At 36.7% G+C, this 18,653-nt stretch overlaps 1 protein-coding gene across 1 annotated transcript in view; it reads left to right on the forward strand.

Moving 5' to 3' along the window:
• The window catches only part of CEP126 (centrosomal protein 126), a 36,705-nt gene that overhangs the window by 2,337 nt on the left and 15,715 nt on the right, over positions 1–18,653 (forward strand). Inside the window, exons 3-5 of the mRNA XM_018071020.2 lie at positions 6,729–6,874; positions 8,278–8,383; positions 13,284–13,479. Coding sequence (XP_017926509.2) covers positions 6,729–6,874; positions 8,278–8,383; positions 13,284–13,479 — 448 coding nt within the window. The remainder of the gene's footprint in view (positions 1–6,728; positions 6,875–8,277; positions 8,384–13,283; positions 13,480–18,653) is intronic.

Raw genomic sequence — 18,653 nt, forward strand, 5'->3', positions numbered from 1 at the left:
ACATTTCCATATGTATGTCATTGCAACCTTTAGAAACACAGTATAAATCCAAGTTACTCAGGAGAGCCAGTTAAAAATTATAGGTATGGTATTCATAAAATGAAATTTTTTCAAATTGTGATAATTGAGAATGGCATAACTATTAGCATGATAAGCAGTTCAAGTGGAAGTCTGGTGTGACAAGTCTGAGAAAGGAGTTAGCTATCTAATGTTAGAAAGGTATTAAGTGCATACAGTTTTAATAAGATGTGAAATATAATTAAAAATTAAGGGTCATTGCATATATGGAGGAATGTAGTTTGACAATAAAAGATTCCTTGAATCTGAATATTTTTCCCAGACAGTTTTGCAGGTAGGAATTGATTAATCAGCCACCAGGTCATGTCTCAAATCTGTGTATGAGCCAAGAACCATTAGCTTTGTTACACATGTAAAGGTAAGGGCCTGTTGTTGGCTCCTGTTGTACTTGTTGTCCAGCAGGGCCCCCACGTCTGGGGTTGTTCCTCCCCAAGTGCAGGACTTTGCACTTCCTCTTGTTCAACTTCATGAGGTTTCTCCAGCCTGTAGAGGTCCTTATGAATGCCAGCACAACTCTCTGATGTATCGATCTGTCCTTCCAGTTTGGTGTCATCTGCAAACTTACTGCGAGTACACTCTGTCCCATCATCCAGATAATTTTTGGTCAACACCTGGCTGAACATGAGCCAGCAGTGTACCCAAGTGGCCAAGAAGGCCAATGGCATCCTGGCCTGTATCAGCAATAGTGTGTCCAGCAGGACGAGGGCAGTGATTGTCCTGCTGCATACAGCACTGATGAGGCTGCACCTCAAATCCTGTGTTCAGTTTTGGGCCCCTCACTACAAGAAAGACATTGAGGTGCTGGAGTGTGTCCAGAGAAGGGCAGTGAAGCTGGGGAAAGGGCTGGAGCTCAGGTCTTATAAGGAATGGCTGACAGAGCTCAGTGTGTTCAGCCTGGAGAAAAGGAGACTCAGGGGCGACTGCCTCTGTCTCTACAACTACCTGAAAAGGAGGTTGTAACAGGGTGAGGTGTGGTCTCTTCTCCCAAGTAACAAGTGCTATAGGATGAGAGCAAATGGCCTCAAGTTGTGCCAGGGGAGGTTTAGGTTGGATACTAGGAAATTTTTCAGTGAAATAGGTTGTCAAGCATTGGAACAGGCTGTTCAGGGAAGTAGTGGAGTCACTGTTCCTGATGGTAGTTAAAAGCTGTGTAGATGTGGCACTTAAAGTCATGGTTTAGTGGTGGACTTAGCAGTGCTGTGTTTTTTTGTTGGACTTGATGACTGTAAAGGTCTCTTCTAACGTAAATGATTCTGTGTTTCTATGTTTAATGAAGATGTTAAACAGGATTAGGCCCAGTATTGAACTGTATTGTTCGACACTATGTACTGGCCTCCATTAAGACTGTTTCACTATCATGTACTTGTAATGAATTTTCTAAATATACTTGTAATGCAATTTTCCCTGACAGTGTTATATTGATTTGTTGTCAATACCTCTAAAATGCAGCAGCTTCAGCATTAAAAATACTCAATTCTACAAGATGTGCTCAGTTAATTGCTTTAATAGTAAAAGACAAAAACATCACTTGCTCGGAAAAGGGGTAGTATAGCTTTGGAAAGAAAAGTCTCAGTAACTTAAGTCACACACCTTTTTCAGCCTATCTGATGCCATCTGTTTCTTTGCATCTCTTTTACTGACCAAGCTTCTTACTTTTGTGTTAACAACAATGCTTCAAAACAGAAAAAAAAACCCTAGCCTATGGATAAGCTTTATATGAGTTGCCTGAGTATCAAGAAAGTAATTTCTTTATTGTCTCACTGATAGGTGAAGTTGCAATTTCAAGATCAGATTAAGAATTAAATATTCACTGGGGCAGTAGCTGACAGATATTTTGTTTAAATAACAATATTCTGGAAATAAGAGCTACTGACTAAGCACATACTTGATGTAAATTAATAGGATATCATATTTTGTGTTTATATGACTCACTGCTTTCTAAATACCAGCTGTCAGTTTTGCTGGGGACTATAGACTTCCTGCTGTTATTGCTCAGTGCAAAATGTGCATCCCATTCTACTGGGATGTTACTGGCTGCAGGTAGTTTTTTCATTCTGGAAATGCAATTGTCTATGTGCATGTTAAAATAAACCTTACAGTCACTTATCTTGGTTCAGCGTTTTGAATTACCTTGCAATAGCTTATCCATCTGTTGTTACCGGAGAAGGGAATGCTTTCCCAATTTATATCAGTTTCCAATCTATTCTCATTACTATTTTTTTCATAATACTTAGTTTTCAACATGTGCACAAGCTTTGTGCTCCACCTACTGGCTGATTAACATTGATTATTTAATAAAAGCTCTTTAAATTTTTCATCGATGTTGTTGACAGAGAATGAAAAGCAGTCTAGAGCCAGAAATAAGAGAACAATGCTAGCACTTGGTAAACAAAGTGTTATACATTTTGTATTGCTTTCTATATCAGAATGAAACTGTGAAAAGTAGGTGAACACTATAACCATGTAGACTTGAAATGCAGTATTGCCATTTCTAATAATGGCTGAATTTGCAAGGCCTTGGGACAGATGCTTGCCAAACTTGCTCTCTTTGAACTTTTCTTGACCTGACAGCGGCTTTGTTTTACTTGGTTTAGCTGTAACAACAGTTTCTCTAATTGACCAGGTGTCTGTGGCTAATTAATTTTGCCTTGTGTAATTTTTTATGGTATGACCATAATTTTATATAGATTACACTAACAAGTAGTTTTTCTATGTAGAGAATGAGGCATTTATGGTGCTAAACTAATGATGTAGTGTAGGGAAATGCAGGCCTGGTACAGCAGCAGAGGCCTTGATATCTGGAGGTGCAGGATGTGGCACAGAGGAGTACAGGCAGGGAATAGTAAGGGACGGCACACAGGCTTGGCACTGTAGACCCCATGGCTATAAACAACTCACCAATACTCAGTTAAAAAAATGCAGAACTAGATCTGACAAATCTTTAGAGGCTTTAGAGGTAACAAAGAGAAGAAAAGAATAGTGTGTAATATACATAAAAGGCACCATGTATGGAGTATTTTTGGAGGTACTGTGGAGTTATAGATAGTGAAGATAGAACAAAGGTGTAGAAGTGTGTTAGAAAATATAAAAATTATTCCAAGTGGATCCTGAGGTGAGGAAAAAGAAAGCAATAACATGAACATCCTGTTGGTCCTGCTGAAGGGACTCTAGATTTTGCCAGTTTACCCTAACCCCCCAGCACCACCAGAATGAAACTAGAAGCACTGCAAGCATGACCATCAGGAAAAGGGGTAGAAAACTCAATGTGTGAATAACAGTTCAAACTCTTTCATCATTGTTATTGACCTTTTTCTGTATAGAAGTATTCTAACTGTATTATTATTTTTTCATTAACAATTATAGCTGGATTAATAATAATTAGACTCTTAAGATTTGAATTATACTAACAGAAAAAATGCTTGGCTTTATATAAGGTATGCTTGCTTTTTGCTTATAAACAAGATATGTAGTGTAACAACTGGTATATAGTGTGGGCAGCTCTCCTGTGAACCTTCTGGGCATTTTGGAGGACAGCCCTCTGTGAGCCCCTTCAGCATTGTAAGGGTTGATCCATCTGAAGCCCTTACAGCACTTTTAGGCTGTCCTTTTGTATTCAGCATGTAATAATCAAAGATGAGGGAATAGGTTAATATGTGTTCCTGGTCTGGGTAAGCGTCTCACCTAGAGGAAAAAGTCGATTTATTCGCAATGTGCACAGATCTTTTTAAGGACATAAGACGTGTTTCCTGCTTGCCCACGAAGGGAATTTTGAGTGTGACACCCCATTCTAGCCTTTTCCTGCACTTACTGTACTCACTGACTATACAAATACCTCCCTACCTCAATTTTAAAATGATTGTGCACTGAGTTGCAACGTCATATGGCAACCAAAGAACGAATAACATCAACTCAGTATCAAAAGGTGCATTTCATAGCATTCCATATGCACTGTATATATTCTTCTTTTTTATTATTATTTTCATCCGAGGCAGTAGTAAGCATTTAGTCCACCTGGGAAGGTAGCATCCATCACTTCACTGCGAAGACAATTTTGTAAAATTAACCAGGAAATAGCTCCACCATCTAGTCATGCTGTTTTTAACATAAAAATACCTTCCACATAATGTCTGTATATCTGAGACAGCTAAATATTTTAAGTTTCATATTCCAAATTCACTATAAACATTTTGGCAGCCGTTTCAAAAATTGCTGCACCGCTGGATTGTTTATAGTAGACAGAAAAATTGGGTTAAAAAAACACCAGTCAGGAAATTCTTCTGCTAACTCTTCATCTTAAAGCCATACTCTTTTGCCAATGTTACATCTGCGATATGAACCTAAGCTGGTGGCTTAAGGAGAGTGCATGAACAAACATTTGCTTTAACTGTTTTTCAATGTGCATTTGTAAAATTATTTATTTTACATAGTGCACCTGGGTGTCACAATTTACATTCTGTGAGGTCAAGAAGTTAACGATGCCGGCTTCACTGAATATCTTGCATGCATTTCTTTACATTTAAAATAAGATCCTTTTTTCTCCTTCATGTCTTAATCCAAACCAAATAATGATCATGATGAGCTGTGGTGAAAAAGATCTCTTGCATCAGCATTTGGCCTTGCTCGTTCCCAGCTATATGGAACAACAGTCCTTTTTTTATGCCAGTTATTAGGAATGTGGAAGAGTGCAGCTAAGTCATATCCAAAATCATTTTAAAAAATAACTAAAAGTTCTGTCAGAATTCACTTTTTCCTTTTTGGAGTTATATGCTGGAATTACTCCAGGTGTAAAGTTGCAGAATTTCCCACATGTTTGAATTTAACAACTACAGTTCAACTAAAGGCCTTCTTGACTGGCTTCTAGAAATATTGAGGACATCATGAAGAATGTGTTTAAAGTACTTACTAGGATAAGCAAGTCTGTTTCCTCTCTCGTGATTTTTTTTATTTCTTTAGTCAGGATAAAGATGTAAAACATTGCAGATTTCTGTATCAGATTTTAAGGTGAGTGAAATTCAGGACTACTGAAAGTGGTCGATGAACTCTAGTTCTACTTTTTAGCTGTCAAAACATGTTTTGACAACCATGTATATGTGAGTTTTCAAAACAGTGAAGGTTCTTTATGTGTCTCTGTGCTATGCTTTGGCTTCCAAGTGGATTAAAGTAGATATTCCTATATAAGTGTATACTTGGGAATTATTTGGCAGTTTTCCTATTTTTTTACTATTGTGCAGTTACAGCCTTTAGACTTTCTAAAATAAAAAGTACCTATTTCAAATTATTTTTCTGTTTGTTTTCACAGGTGATCAGTTCAGCACTTTGAAGGGATACTAGGGAGGCTCAAGTTGAATATTTCAGTTTGAACTTTTTTCCAAAAGGCAAAGGGAGGAATCACTAAAATAGCTTGAGTTAAGGAGAAGCTCTGTTAAGCAGCAGCTTTGCTCCATTAAGCAAGATGTATGAAGCAACTGCAAGTGATTAAAGTTATGGGGTGATATCTTATTATGGTGAGAGAACTGAAGAACATATGGCTAAACATTTCTTTCCACTACTGCTGGCTAAGAGTGGGACCCTACTTAGTGTACTCGTGACCTGTCAAATCACGTTTCTAATACACAGAGAACTTCAAAGATGGGAAGCTGCCTTGCATGGCAGGCTTTTGAAGTTGAACTTGAAGAGTATTACTTTTACAGTATTACTCCATTTAGAATAGAGTGTTTCCAGGGAAGGGACATCTACAACCTCTCTGGGCGACCTGTTCCAGTGTTTCACCACTCTCACTGTAAAAAATGTCTTCCTTATATTTAGTCTGAATCCACCCTCTTTTAGTTTAAAACCATTAAATATGGCTTGCCTACATAGGCACTGTGCCAATATGTTTAATGGGTATATTTCACTCAAGGAGCTAGTTTGTCAGTAAAAGCTGATGATTTTGTCAGCAAGAAAAAAAATTCCACATAACTTCATCATCAAGCTTGTGCCTACTGAAGGAAAGCTTTGTGATGATGGTTGGTTTTGATTAGAGCTGCTTTCCTTTCCAGGTAGTAGAAGGACATGTTTAATATATTTGATATTAACAACTGATTCTGTCAATTACAGTTTCACATTACTATTTTATCCCATTTTGTGCTGCTATCTGATTGTCTTTCAGGAAGCTTCTTAACAATTAGAAGTTGAAACTAACTCTTGCATATTTGCAGGTAAAACCTGTAGTTCCTTTGTGTTATTTCTAAATAACAACTTATAAACTGTTACTGTTTCTTCAACAGCTTGTGAAAGGCACACACACAGAGCATTTGCAGTTCAGCTTCCTGTTTATCTGCTCACTGTGGTACATTTAGGTGGTAATGTAAAGGCTGTTGTGAAAGTAACATTGGTAACAAGAACTGGTCAAGTCTGCATGTTAATTCAAATATAAAGAAGAATCAAATCTCTGGCTGAGGCTAAAAAATAAAAATATGTTGTGACTTCTTCCCCACCCACTGCCCCATTTACTATAAAAGTCCAGCTGTGCTGAAGTTAATGGCATTTAATTTATGGACAAGCAAGCTTTTGTACTAAAGTGGCAAGTTGGTAAGCAAGTAAGTTACTAATATTTTGGTAAAAGTAATTCAAAAACATAGGAATGATCTGCTTCTGATTCTTACATACAGAGCCTTTGAAGAAAGACAGAAGCAAGAAGAAGAAAAAGAACAAAGATTTAGACAAAGAGTTCTTCAGCAAAGGAAGATTAAACTTCAGGAGGCAACTGAGAAGTTCCAGCATGCTCATCTGCCTTTTTCTCAGCACAAACAAATAGGTTTGTAAACTAAAATTTAATCATTATTCACAATACAAGTGTTCTTCTATTCGCAGAATCATAGAATTGTTAGGGTTGGAAGGGACCTCTGGAGATCATTATTAGTCCAACCCTTCTTATTATTCTATCAGTATAAAATAATTGAAGCAAACAGAACAATTAACTTTACTCAAGTTCATTGAATTCATAAAAGCAAAACAACTGACAAGCTCAGATCTGATACATATGACAATTGAGTAGAGGGAATTAAAAACACAGTTTTGGTTTTATTCCTAAAAATTATACTGTGAGATATTGCACTGTATTCCGGACACAGTAAGTACATCACCTCCTTGGGGTATTGTGGCTTTCTGGGTTTTCCCCACTTTTTTGACTACAATGTGCTTATTGCTTGCAGTACTGTGCTTTCACAGCTGGGTGAGAGGTGTTACAAAGCCACTGACAGTTACTAGGGTAGAGTAATGGTCCCCTCTTTGAACCACTGAAAATGACATATTCAAGAATGTGCATTTTGTTTATCATTAAGTAAAAGCAGTCCTAGCATATATTAATGTGTTACATAACTTTCTTTCTGAATTAGTCCACTTTCTGAGCTGTTCTCTCATTGCTGGGAAGTAATGATCACTGCAGCTCAGTTCCTGCTTTCTTGGAATCAGTGCAGATTGGCAGAAGTTTGTAACAGCATTGGCCAAGTCTGATTTCCAGTCAACTTTCCAGTGTTCAAACTCTTAAGATATGGTCTATTACTTAGGTATGCTTTAGCAGATTTACTCTCCCAACTGCAGTTGTGCCAACTGTGAGGTAATGTCTCTTACTTCAAGATCAAATGTCAGATTAAAATAACAAAATAGAAAAGTACTGGTTTAGGGCTTCTTCGTAGCCCTACTGACAGCCCAGACTGTGTAGCAATAGAATGAATCATAATTTTTTTTCCTTGGTTTTCTTTTATAGCAAAAAGTTACTCTCTACCCTACTTTTACTTACTTGAAAGAGGCAATAACTTGTGCCTGTCTGGACTCTTTCTTTCTCCACTGATTGGATTATTTGGCCTCTGTAAAATATCTGCAAGCCATAACTTCGGCTAAGTGCATGAGCAGAATAATCATGATGTAAAAAAAAATTAGATTTTTTAACCTCCTACTTTTTCAACAATGCATTTAGAAAACAAAGAGCAAAACTGTTGAATAGATGTGTAACTTCAAACACTTAAATAGGCTGGCATTTTGTTTCAGAGGAACTCGAGGTTCTCTAGCATGTCTAATAATGCTATACCACTCTGTTTATTGTAACTCTCTGGATTTAGGCTTCCAAACTTCAGAAATTTAACCATACCATTTAGGGTGAATTATTCCAATTTTAAAAATATTTTTTCCGCTGTGTTTTTTTAACTCTGATCCCTCTAGTCCAGACAAAAGCATCTTCTCAGTTAGAAGAAGCTCTTGAACAACTTAAAGGATCAGTTTTAACATCAGGATTGTCCTTCCCAAGGATAAACAAAATCAACTTCAGGTAAGCATTCCTGTTTACTCTGATGATCACAGGAAGTAAATTGATTTATTCAATAAACAGGAAACGATTACTCTTTAAGAAATTGTAGGACATTTCTCTCGTAGCAAAGAAGGCATTTCTGTGAAGTTTTCCAGTGAAGCATTATGCAACTTCCTTGAGTTGTTTGTGTCCATTTGGTAAGACAGCAGAGGAGGTGACACACACCTTTTCCCTTCAGCAGAACTCTGGGAATAGTCAGGACTAACCCAATCTCCATTCAGTTATAGCCTGACTCAGATTTCCATGGTTATCAAACCATTTGCAATACTGTGATTTCTAAAGTATTCTGTCTAGATGTTTTTCCTTCTGACATTCAAGGATACTTTAGTTTATATATTCATGCAAGGATCTTCTTTCCAGCTGTCATTCCTTTATATTTCTCATTCTCTATATGTATTGTGAGTATCCTGTAATTTTATTTTATATCACATACAATTTGATTTGCATACTTTTCTCTCTGCCCAAGCATTCTTTTGAAGATACCTTGACTTATAACAGAATGTTTCTTCATACATAGTTTGTCTAGCTGCTTTATTTCATACTCCTTCCTGATTATACCCTTCCTAATCTCTTATTTCTTTAACATTTCAGTTCAAGGGGTTATTTTTGTTATTGCTGCTTTTGTTGTTACTATTATTATAATTATTTCCTGCATTATATAAATTCTGCAGATGTTCAGAACAGAAAAATTCTGTCTAAAAGGGGTCTTCCTAATTTTGAGCTTCAGTGTGTTCTTCATTGTGACATTAATATTCAGCTTGTTTACATAGCTACTGCTGATTAATACCTTTGTGTGTGATAAACTGATCAATTGACAAAATATTTCATAACTCTACAGCTAAACACTCATGCTGTTTGCCAGTCAACATTCATAGGAAGATTGCAGTCATAAAAACAAAGAAACAAGCAAGAAATTTACCTGTTAAACCTAAGTTTTCATTTATGGGAAAAAAATGTAGATGTTTCTGAACCGTGTCTCAGGGTTCCTGATGGTTTGCCTCATTTCACTTATAGGCTTCATTAAGGATAGCAGCTCAGTGCCTCTTCCCCCAGCCTTTATCACTTGTTTCTTTATTTTTCATCTTTTTTCAAATTGCTCCTTGTGCTTTGCTTTTGTCTCTCAGGACCTCTTAAAACCACTTACCATTTTTTACATTGCTGTCACTCCATTTTTATTTGTATAATTTTAAATATTCACTACCCTGTAATAATGATAGTATGTTCCTTTCACAATCTTCAGGTTCATAATGAAAATTTTATATGTCATTTTTGTATGATTTCCTAAGGAAATTAAATTTATATGTTCATATTCTTTTACAGCTTCTGTTTCCCTAGTAACCAAATTTGAGAGAGAGCTAAGAATCTCAAAGTTAATTATATTTTTATAAGTTCAAAATTAGTAATTGCTCAAAGAAAAAAATTTAAAATAAGTGACCCCAGCAGGAAAAAAGTTTAAAAGTTGAGTCTACTATGATCTATTGGCAGGTCACAAGCCACTTAAAACAGATAAAACAGAAGAGTGTTTTGGGAAGGTTCACAAAGATGAAGGTTCTTGTAATCTCTTTAATTGGAAATGTTGGGACAGCTAATAAATAACTCAGATGAAGTAGTAGATACCTTTCTGTATTTCTCCTTGCAATTCTATAAACACTTAAGCCAAAAATCTTGTATTATCTTTAGAATTTACCCTCCTTAAAAACAGAGTATATAGAATTCATTGACAGTCACCATTCAAAGGTAGAAATGAATACTGTATTAAGTATTCAAGATAAATATGGCTGTAGACCCAACAGTCTACACATATTAGTGAATTTTAAAAGGTTCTAAAATTCCTAATGTCTATGTTTAAAAAAGAAATAAATTGAGCAATGAAGACGTATTAACTCCTCTTGGAGAAAAGCAAAACCAGATTTTTGGGGGACCAGGTGTCTGACAAGAAAGTTTTGGGATAGGGATGCTATCTGCCATACAAAAGAATAGAGCATGCAGTTTTCTGAGTTCTTTAAATAAATAAGAGATTTACCTATCTGGTAAATCTTGTTGGATCTCTGCTTTTAGGTAAAGGCATACCCTTTACCTAACATAAAAGTAACTTCACTGAAAGTTTATATTGATAGTCTGTTTTCTCTATTCTGCTTCTACCACCATTTGTAATCATTGTGGAGTACAACAAAGAAAATCATAGAGTCGTAGAACTGTTTTGATTGGAAAAGACCTTTCCAATCATCAAGTCTATTTGTTAGCTCAGCACTGCCAAGTCCATCATTAAATACTTGATCCTAAAGCAGCAAGACATAAGCTTGGCTTTCTAATCAATTGCAAGGATTATGGCTCTATTAAACATAGGTTAAAACATGGATCTGTTGACAAATAACTGTATGTACCACTTTGGATACACCAGACTAAGGGCATTTAAGGCCCTTGAACGAAGCTGAAGCCAAAAGACAGGATCAGTGTCCTTCACTAACTGTTCCACCTAGACAGCCTAGCATAGCTGGCAACCTGGCAATAGTTACACTTCAGAATACTAAAGCTTGATCTAGAACAAAGGTCTCTATGTAACCTTTCAATACTGTGAGCAGAAAAGGTCTATGGCAGATTTTGGAACGCTTAGGATGTCCCCCCAAGTTCCTTAAAATGATCATCTCACTCCATGAGGATCAACACGGCCAAATCAGATATGGCAATGCGCTTTCTGAGCCCTTTCTAATAACCAATGGTGTGAACAAGGCTGCGTTCTCCCACCAGTCCTATTCACAATCTTTTTCAGTATGATGCTCCAAAGGGCCACGGCAGACCTCGCTGATCAGGACGGTATCTACATTCGATACCATACTGATGGAAGCCTTTTCACCCTAAGGTGACTGAAGGCCCACACCAAGACCTTAAACCATCTTGTCTGGGAGCTGCTTTATGCTGATGATGCCGCCCTTGTCGCCCACACAGAAGCAGTTCTGCAGCGTTTAACATCCTGCTTTGCAGGCGCTGCTGAGCTTTTTGGTCTGCAAGTCAGCTTAAAAAAGACAGAAGTTCTCTATCAACCTGCACCTCAGGAAGTCTTCCATCATCCCCATATCACCATTGGCCAATCAGAGCTCAAATCAGTCCAGCAGTTTAATTACCTAGGTAACATCCTCTCCTCGGATGGTGAGATTGACGGGGAGATAGGCAACAGGTTAGCAAAGGCGTATAGAGCTTTTGGAAAGCTTCATAAAAGAGTTTGGTGAAATAAACACCTGAAGAAAAGTACCAAGATCAATGTTTACAGAGCCATAGTACTGTCTACTCTCTTATATGGATCTGAATCATGGGTCATCTACCGCCACCACCTGCATCTCCTAGAACACTTCCATCAACGCTGCCTCCGTTCAATCCTAAACATCCACTGGTCAGATTATGTGACCAATACATCTGTTCTAGAACAAGCAGCAATCACAAGTATTGAGACCATGTTGCTGAGAACACAGCTGTGTTGGGCAGGGCACGTCTCCAGGATGAAGGACCACCGCCTCCCTAAGATCCTGCTTTATGGTGAACTTGCCACTGGCTGCCGCAAGAGAGGAGCCCCGAAGAAAAGATACAAGGACTCCCTGAAACAACATCTCAGCCTTGGCCATGTTGATCACCATAACTGGTCTACTCTGGCCTCCAGTCGGTAGGTCTGGAGACACACCATCTATAACGCTGCTGATGCTTTTGAGAAAGCACACAGGATCACTCTCGAGGAGAAAAGACAACACAGAAAGAGTCGTGTCTTGCAGAATATACCACCTAAGGAGTCCTTCTGCCGTGCCTTTTGCAACCGGACGTACCTCTCTCATATTGGCCTTTTTAGCCACCAGCGTGCCTGTAACAAATGTGGGTAGAGCCCTTCCCAAATCTTCGTTCGCAAAGCTCAGCCATGACTAAAGCTTGATCTACCCACAAGCTGTGGGGTTTGGCATCTGGGTTATTTTTGCTTTTTTTTTTTTTTTTTCAGGCCTTCTTTTCTTATTGCTTAAAGCTACTTGTTTCTTGATTTTGTCATCCTTGATATCAACCCAGTTCTTGCTTCTTGTTTTCCAAAGCTTGGTTCTTATTCCTAGTGATCTTACCCAGCTTCATTCCAGTTCTATCTGGTTTTTGTTCTTGAACATACCTTGCTACAAACTCCCTGCCTTCCTGGTCACTAATTGCACTTTCCTTCTCATTTGGCTTTGCATGCTTCTTGACTTCTTTCCTTCCTGGGTGTCAACCTGTCCCATGGTTCTTGTTAATTCTCATCTTGTAGAAACCTGTGGTTTCCTCTGCCTTAATTTTGGCCCACCCTGGTCGCAGAAGCCAGCTACACTAGCTACTCCAAAGGTGGGTTTTTTTCAGGCATCAAATACGTGTACTTTAACATACCATAATACTGACATTACACATCATCAGTAGATTTGGGGTCTCTACATACTACAAAGCTTTCTTGCTCTTTGAAGTAAGGGAACACCTGACAGCATGCGCTATATAAGCCAATTTTATGAAAAAACAAAGCCCATTTTCCTTGGTTTTTTATTTTCTTTGGGCTTTTTTTCTTCTTTTTTTTTAAAAACACAACCCTCCGTGTTCCATTTCTGCAAATTACCAAACTGTTGGCTGACGTCTTCCATATTAATTCAGCCTGAGGCAGTCACCCAACAACCTAATCAGAAAAGTCTGACTATTTATAAATAACAGAAGAGAGGTCTTAAAATGGAAAGTGTTGGACACTTTTAGATAGTACTAACAGCACCACCTGTAGTTACGTGTAGTATGACTATCCTTCACTTGGACATATTTAAAAGTGTACTGTTGACACATAAAAATAAGATAAAGTAATAAGTTGCTTGTCTGCATCAAGCACCACAGATGATACATCCTCATCAGCATCTAGAAATGATTCTTTCCATCAGAAGCAGATGTCAGCAATGTTTGGCTGTGATAAAACAATACAAGAGAGCAGTAGAACAAACATGGATAGTCACCAACTTCTCTTCCAGAAAAATCTGAAAGAAATGCAACAGCTCCTTGAAAAACAGCATCTGAACAACTTGGAGGTATGATATTTTCCTGTGATTCATTACATGATGCTTTTTAAGTGTGACAAAAAGTTTCTTGAGTGTGACAAAAATGAAAGATCTGTTAAGCAGTCTTTACCAAGTAGACAACACAACTGTACTATGCCTTACCAATAGATTATTTATAGTAAAATAATCTTTTACAGTAAGAAGTCAGAGATCTTTAAAAATATTTGTAAGAATATTTTCACAAATTCTTCAAATATATATGTCATGTTGTCTTTTTTCTCTTTGAATGTAGGATTTGTGTGTCAGACTTCTTGGCTCTGAAGTTGCAAGTCATTAGTCTATCACAGGAATCTTGTGCTACCTCCAAATTTAAATTGGTGGTTTTCAGTGCACAGTGAAGTTTCTACTTTTCTATTGCTACAGCTCAGCTACTGCTATAGCAGTATAGTGATAGTAGGTCAAATGTTGGGGGATTTTTTTTTCTTGATTTTTTTTTTCCCAATGCGTGGTGATTTGTTAAGAGATTGACTTCCAGTCTCTTGAGGCCCTTTTTTTGTCATCTTTGGAATAGCTGCAGGTGTTCCAGCAACAAGCTTTCTGCCTAACCTGATTTTTGGACCCAAAATCAGTTTCAAAACTCACCTTAGAAACAGTGAAAATCAAGAACTGAGCTCAATAGTGATTTCTTATTACTGCACTTTTAAGTGTTATTTTACGTCTGTCAGTGTTGTCTTTGATTTTGAAAATATTGTCTTCAGAATTACATTTTGTGGAAAAAAAAGGACATACTTTTATATGTTTCTTTTATATATATAACATCTACTGATATCCAGAGTCGTGGTATCTGAAATGACCTGGACTCTGTGAAGCACCATCCCTCTATACTTGTGATGGCTAGAGACATGAGATCATTGGTGGCCATGAAGTAAGAGCTTTTTCTTTAAATACATGTGTATGGATAACTTTTGAAAGACTGTATAGAATTCAAATCTACTTTGATATGGATGTTTGCAGGAACATTCATCTCTACCTTTGTATCTACTTTGTTCTGATGGTTATTTATGAAAATCTTGAGCAGCTGATAGCTAACAGAAAATCTCACTCAGTTGAAGTGAGATTCAAAAAGGTTGAGAAGACAGAAAGTATAGTTGTACTGGCAATGACTAGTTTCCTTTCTTTTTTCCAAACATAAAAAAAGGAAGAGCAAATGATAATTTATAGAAAAGAGATAATAAAACTGAATTCTAGATAACCACTTTAAAACAAAATACAGAGAACTCTAAGCTTTTTTTTTTTTAATATCACATTGTGCATTTCATTGGTATAGTGCTTGCAAATCCCTCTCTAAATGATGATGCTGAATTTGGCAGTAATTGCATTAGGATATCTTAGAATTAGAAAACAAAATGCATTCTCTTTGAGAAAAAATGTATAAAAAGGTTATTCTTAATATATTGTAAGACGTATATTGTAGTGTATTTTATCAAACACAGTTATCACTTTCTAATTGAATACTAGGAAAAATCTGCTATGAGTCATGAATAATTTTTTACTTGCAGTTTTTTCTAAATGTTATAGCAACTTTGGACACGGCATATAAACTTGTGTTCACAAATTAATGTGTTTTTGAAAATATCTTGGTCCTGTAGAAAATTTAGCTTTTTTTTCCAGAATGTATTTTTCTGCTGCCACTAGGGGTTGCTCAGCTTCTTTCCTCTGATAAATAGTTTCAAAACGTAAATATTTATACTTAAGGCATTTGGACTTTCTTTCTTTCTTGAAATTGCATGTTTTGGAGTCTGTTAAGAAGAAAAGTCAAGAAAGCTATTGTCCTTGTTCCATGACCTGAGTTTGGGAAGTTTAATGTTTAGATTCTGCTGGTGTGCATGTGCATTGAGAATTCCTGTGTTGTGAAATAGTATTTATAATACTCTTACTAATAAGATTTATAATTTATAATTATTTGTAATACTCTTACTGAAATGAATAGATTTCATTAGTCTTGCTCCTACCTGTTGTCCAAAGTCATTTCAACAGTGTTTGCCTCTCTGAAAGTAAAGTATTTCCTTGTGCACATGCTTTGCAATCTAACTATCCACTGAGATCCTTTGACCTCTCTTTATTTCTGTTTTTACAGGCCCAGCAGGATTATAGAGATTCCTAAAATTCTTTACTTTCCTACAAGGGAATAAAGTTCTATGTAAACCTTTACTAGTAGATTTGCTGTGTTCCCTGCTTTACATCCCTAAAAATTTGTATAGATTCATCAGTAAGCCAAGGTTTTTAGTGACCCTTCTACCATTTTCAAAAAATTATTTTGCTTAAAATATTGAGAACAGTATATTTTGTTCTGTGCCACAGTTGCATCTGAGCCAGTATATCAAATCATTATTAGTTATATGTTCATGAGTATGTTCTGTTTTGAAGAATTTAATATTGTTAACTTCATTCACAAAAAAAGGATTTGTTGCACAGTCTTTTCCTGGTTTTATTGTATGCGTAAACAAAATCTTTAAGGTGGAGCTGATAGCATAGTCTTTGGCTAAACCTGCAGGCAGCTTTTCACCAAAAAACATTAGACCCAAGTGCTTATCATTTTTCAAAATTATTAACTGATTATGTCCAAATTTTTCATTTCTGGTGCCTGCCTTGAACTGAATAATTTAGAAAATTCCCATTAAAATGGTTCAACTGTGACTAGTAATAATATCTTTTGTCTTTTTCTTTTGGCCATCTCCTTAATTTGGTGGCCATACAACATTGTTTGGGTCAGTACAATGTTTCTAGGCTCCTCCAGAAGAATACATTATGTTGGAATCAAAGTGATTGGGATAACATTTTACCTCTTTGTTTCACTTTTTAAACAAAATACTTGAAGTAAGAGCTAATTCACAGACAAAATAGGTATGGATTATCACATGGAGGTTGCATTTTCCTCTTCCATCCTTTATGTGCCCATAATTAGGTTACTCAAGTGATATCCATGAAATCTAAATTTAAATCCCTTTCTGCTTGATTTGAAGCAGGATTTTTAGCTTGGCTCTCCTTTTCTTCCAAGCATATTGTCCAGCCATTGAAGTACTGAGTATCAGTCTTTCTTTGGATTCCATTCCCCTTGGAAGAAAATACTTCAATATTTATTGAAATAGAGATGGAACATAGAACTTGCAATGCAAACCACGAACTCAGAAGGTTATTCTTATACTATCTCTAATACAAGAAGAATTTGTATCTTATTGTACTGTGTGTGTTCATGTGTGTGGCATGTAAAATCACATAAGTATCTGAGAAATAATGAAAAGTGTTTTCTAAGTGATGTTTCACTGAGTGGAAGCAGCATAGGTATGAACATGGCCTTCCTTGCCTGAGTTGACCTGTATGACTGTCAGCTGTTTGTGTTACTGTGACTTTGAGGTTGGACAGTGTCTATGAAATGGAGATGTTTCAGGTAACTGATGGAAAAACTGTAGTATGGCTGGAATGACTTAAACAAAGGTTCTTTGTGCAAGGAACCTAATTATGCAGTCTAATTCTTCAGAGGCAGAGACAAGACCAGCATGGGGAAAAGGAGGGCCTGTGTACAGAGTCTCTGCCAAGTATCAGGAACTTGTAGAATGCTCAGGGCTGGTTAGTGGGAAAACAGATTCTGAAGGGGAGGGTTGTGATAAAATGGCATTGAAACAGAAGTCAGACTAGATTTTGTGGACACCAGTCAACAACTTGAAATAGGTTTCTATGGTCACCTTAAATCTAGAAACGTTGGCCACTTTTTACTTACAAATGGGAGTGTTAACATTTTAATGTTGATCACTTAAATTTTGTGACGGACTTAAATGATTTCTCTCCTTATTTTCCTTTTGGCAAGATCAGAGGGGTTCAGTTTTCATTGGCTTTCAACCAATATTGCGATATACAGCTATCTTCCACATTATTTCACTAATCCAAAATTCACATATGCTATAAAAACAATTTGAAATGTATCTCCAGACTAAATTATTTTACCCATTTATTTTACTTTTAGATTGCCCTGTATGGAGTCAGGCTTTGGACTCAGTGATCTTTGTGGGTCCCTTTCAACTCAGGGTATTCTATGATTCTAAAAGAATTTCTGTATTGACTTTTAGGAGTTCGTTATATAAATCCACCTTCTGCCTTGGTTGCTGCTGTGCAGTGCATAAGATAGAGTGGGAACATGTTAAAAACTGTTCCATCTTTACAATCTATTTACATTGCTAAAATAAAAAATCATGTTTTGTCATAGACTATTAAAATGTATACAAATGTTTTAGCGAATTAGATAGTTCTGGTAGGATAGTCTCTCAGTTGACCTAGAGATTATTTTAAAAGTTATATTCACGCACTGTGATTCTTTCAGGAAGTGTGTACTAGTCAAATAGTATTAATTTATTCTTTCTTACTGATGCTACAGCTCCAGGTCATTCAAATCTGTTAGCTTAATCATTAAAATGTTTATTAGTTAAGGACTTAAGAACTTCTACAATTAATATTTCATATGCATGCCATATTTTTCTCCATGGCTATTTGCCTTATGATGGTTTTCATTTATGCAGTCCCATAATATTTTTACATGACAAATTTGCAGGGTAGATGGTGCCTGCTCACCAGGTGCATAAATTTTTTAATGGGTTAGAAACAAAAAAAGAGACTAATGCATTATGGTGCACAGTGCCTCAACATTTAATGATTTAAAAATTTTCATAGTATTTAAACCTAGCATTATGAGTTCTGCTCCTGGAGCTGAATGACCAGGTTAGTCTGTGAGGGTTAGATACCTGGGACAGGGTACCTGAGAAACAGCACTCTGAGTATTGAGGTGCTAAAACAAGAGAGAGACAAGTTTAGCTGAAAATCTGTTTCCTACACAATTGCGTACATTTACCTCAGGACTTAATGAAAACTGGAAGTCAGACTGGCACCCTGGCATTCAGTGTTCAGATCACTTTTCTTTTAAACTTCTCTACCAGTATGGCTTACTGAATTGCCCAAGTGCCCATGAAATTAGAAACATTAATTCTTTTTATCCCTAGAAGTTTGAACCTGCATTTCTAATATCCCATGGTGATTTTCAAACAAGTGAATCAGATCCCTTTAAATACTCATAGAATCATAGATATCTAGTTTCTGTACTCCAGGAAGCTTGGGGGAAGATCAGGCACCTAGGAGTTAGACTAGGAAAGACAGGA

The sequence above is a fragment of the Manacus vitellinus genome, unplaced genomic scaffold (assembly GCF_001715985.3).
Source record: "Manacus vitellinus isolate BGI_N305 unplaced genomic scaffold, ASM171598v3 scaffold_2_pilon, whole genome shotgun sequence".
In the NCBI taxonomy this organism is placed as follows: domain Eukaryota; kingdom Metazoa; phylum Chordata; class Aves; order Passeriformes; family Pipridae; genus Manacus; species Manacus vitellinus.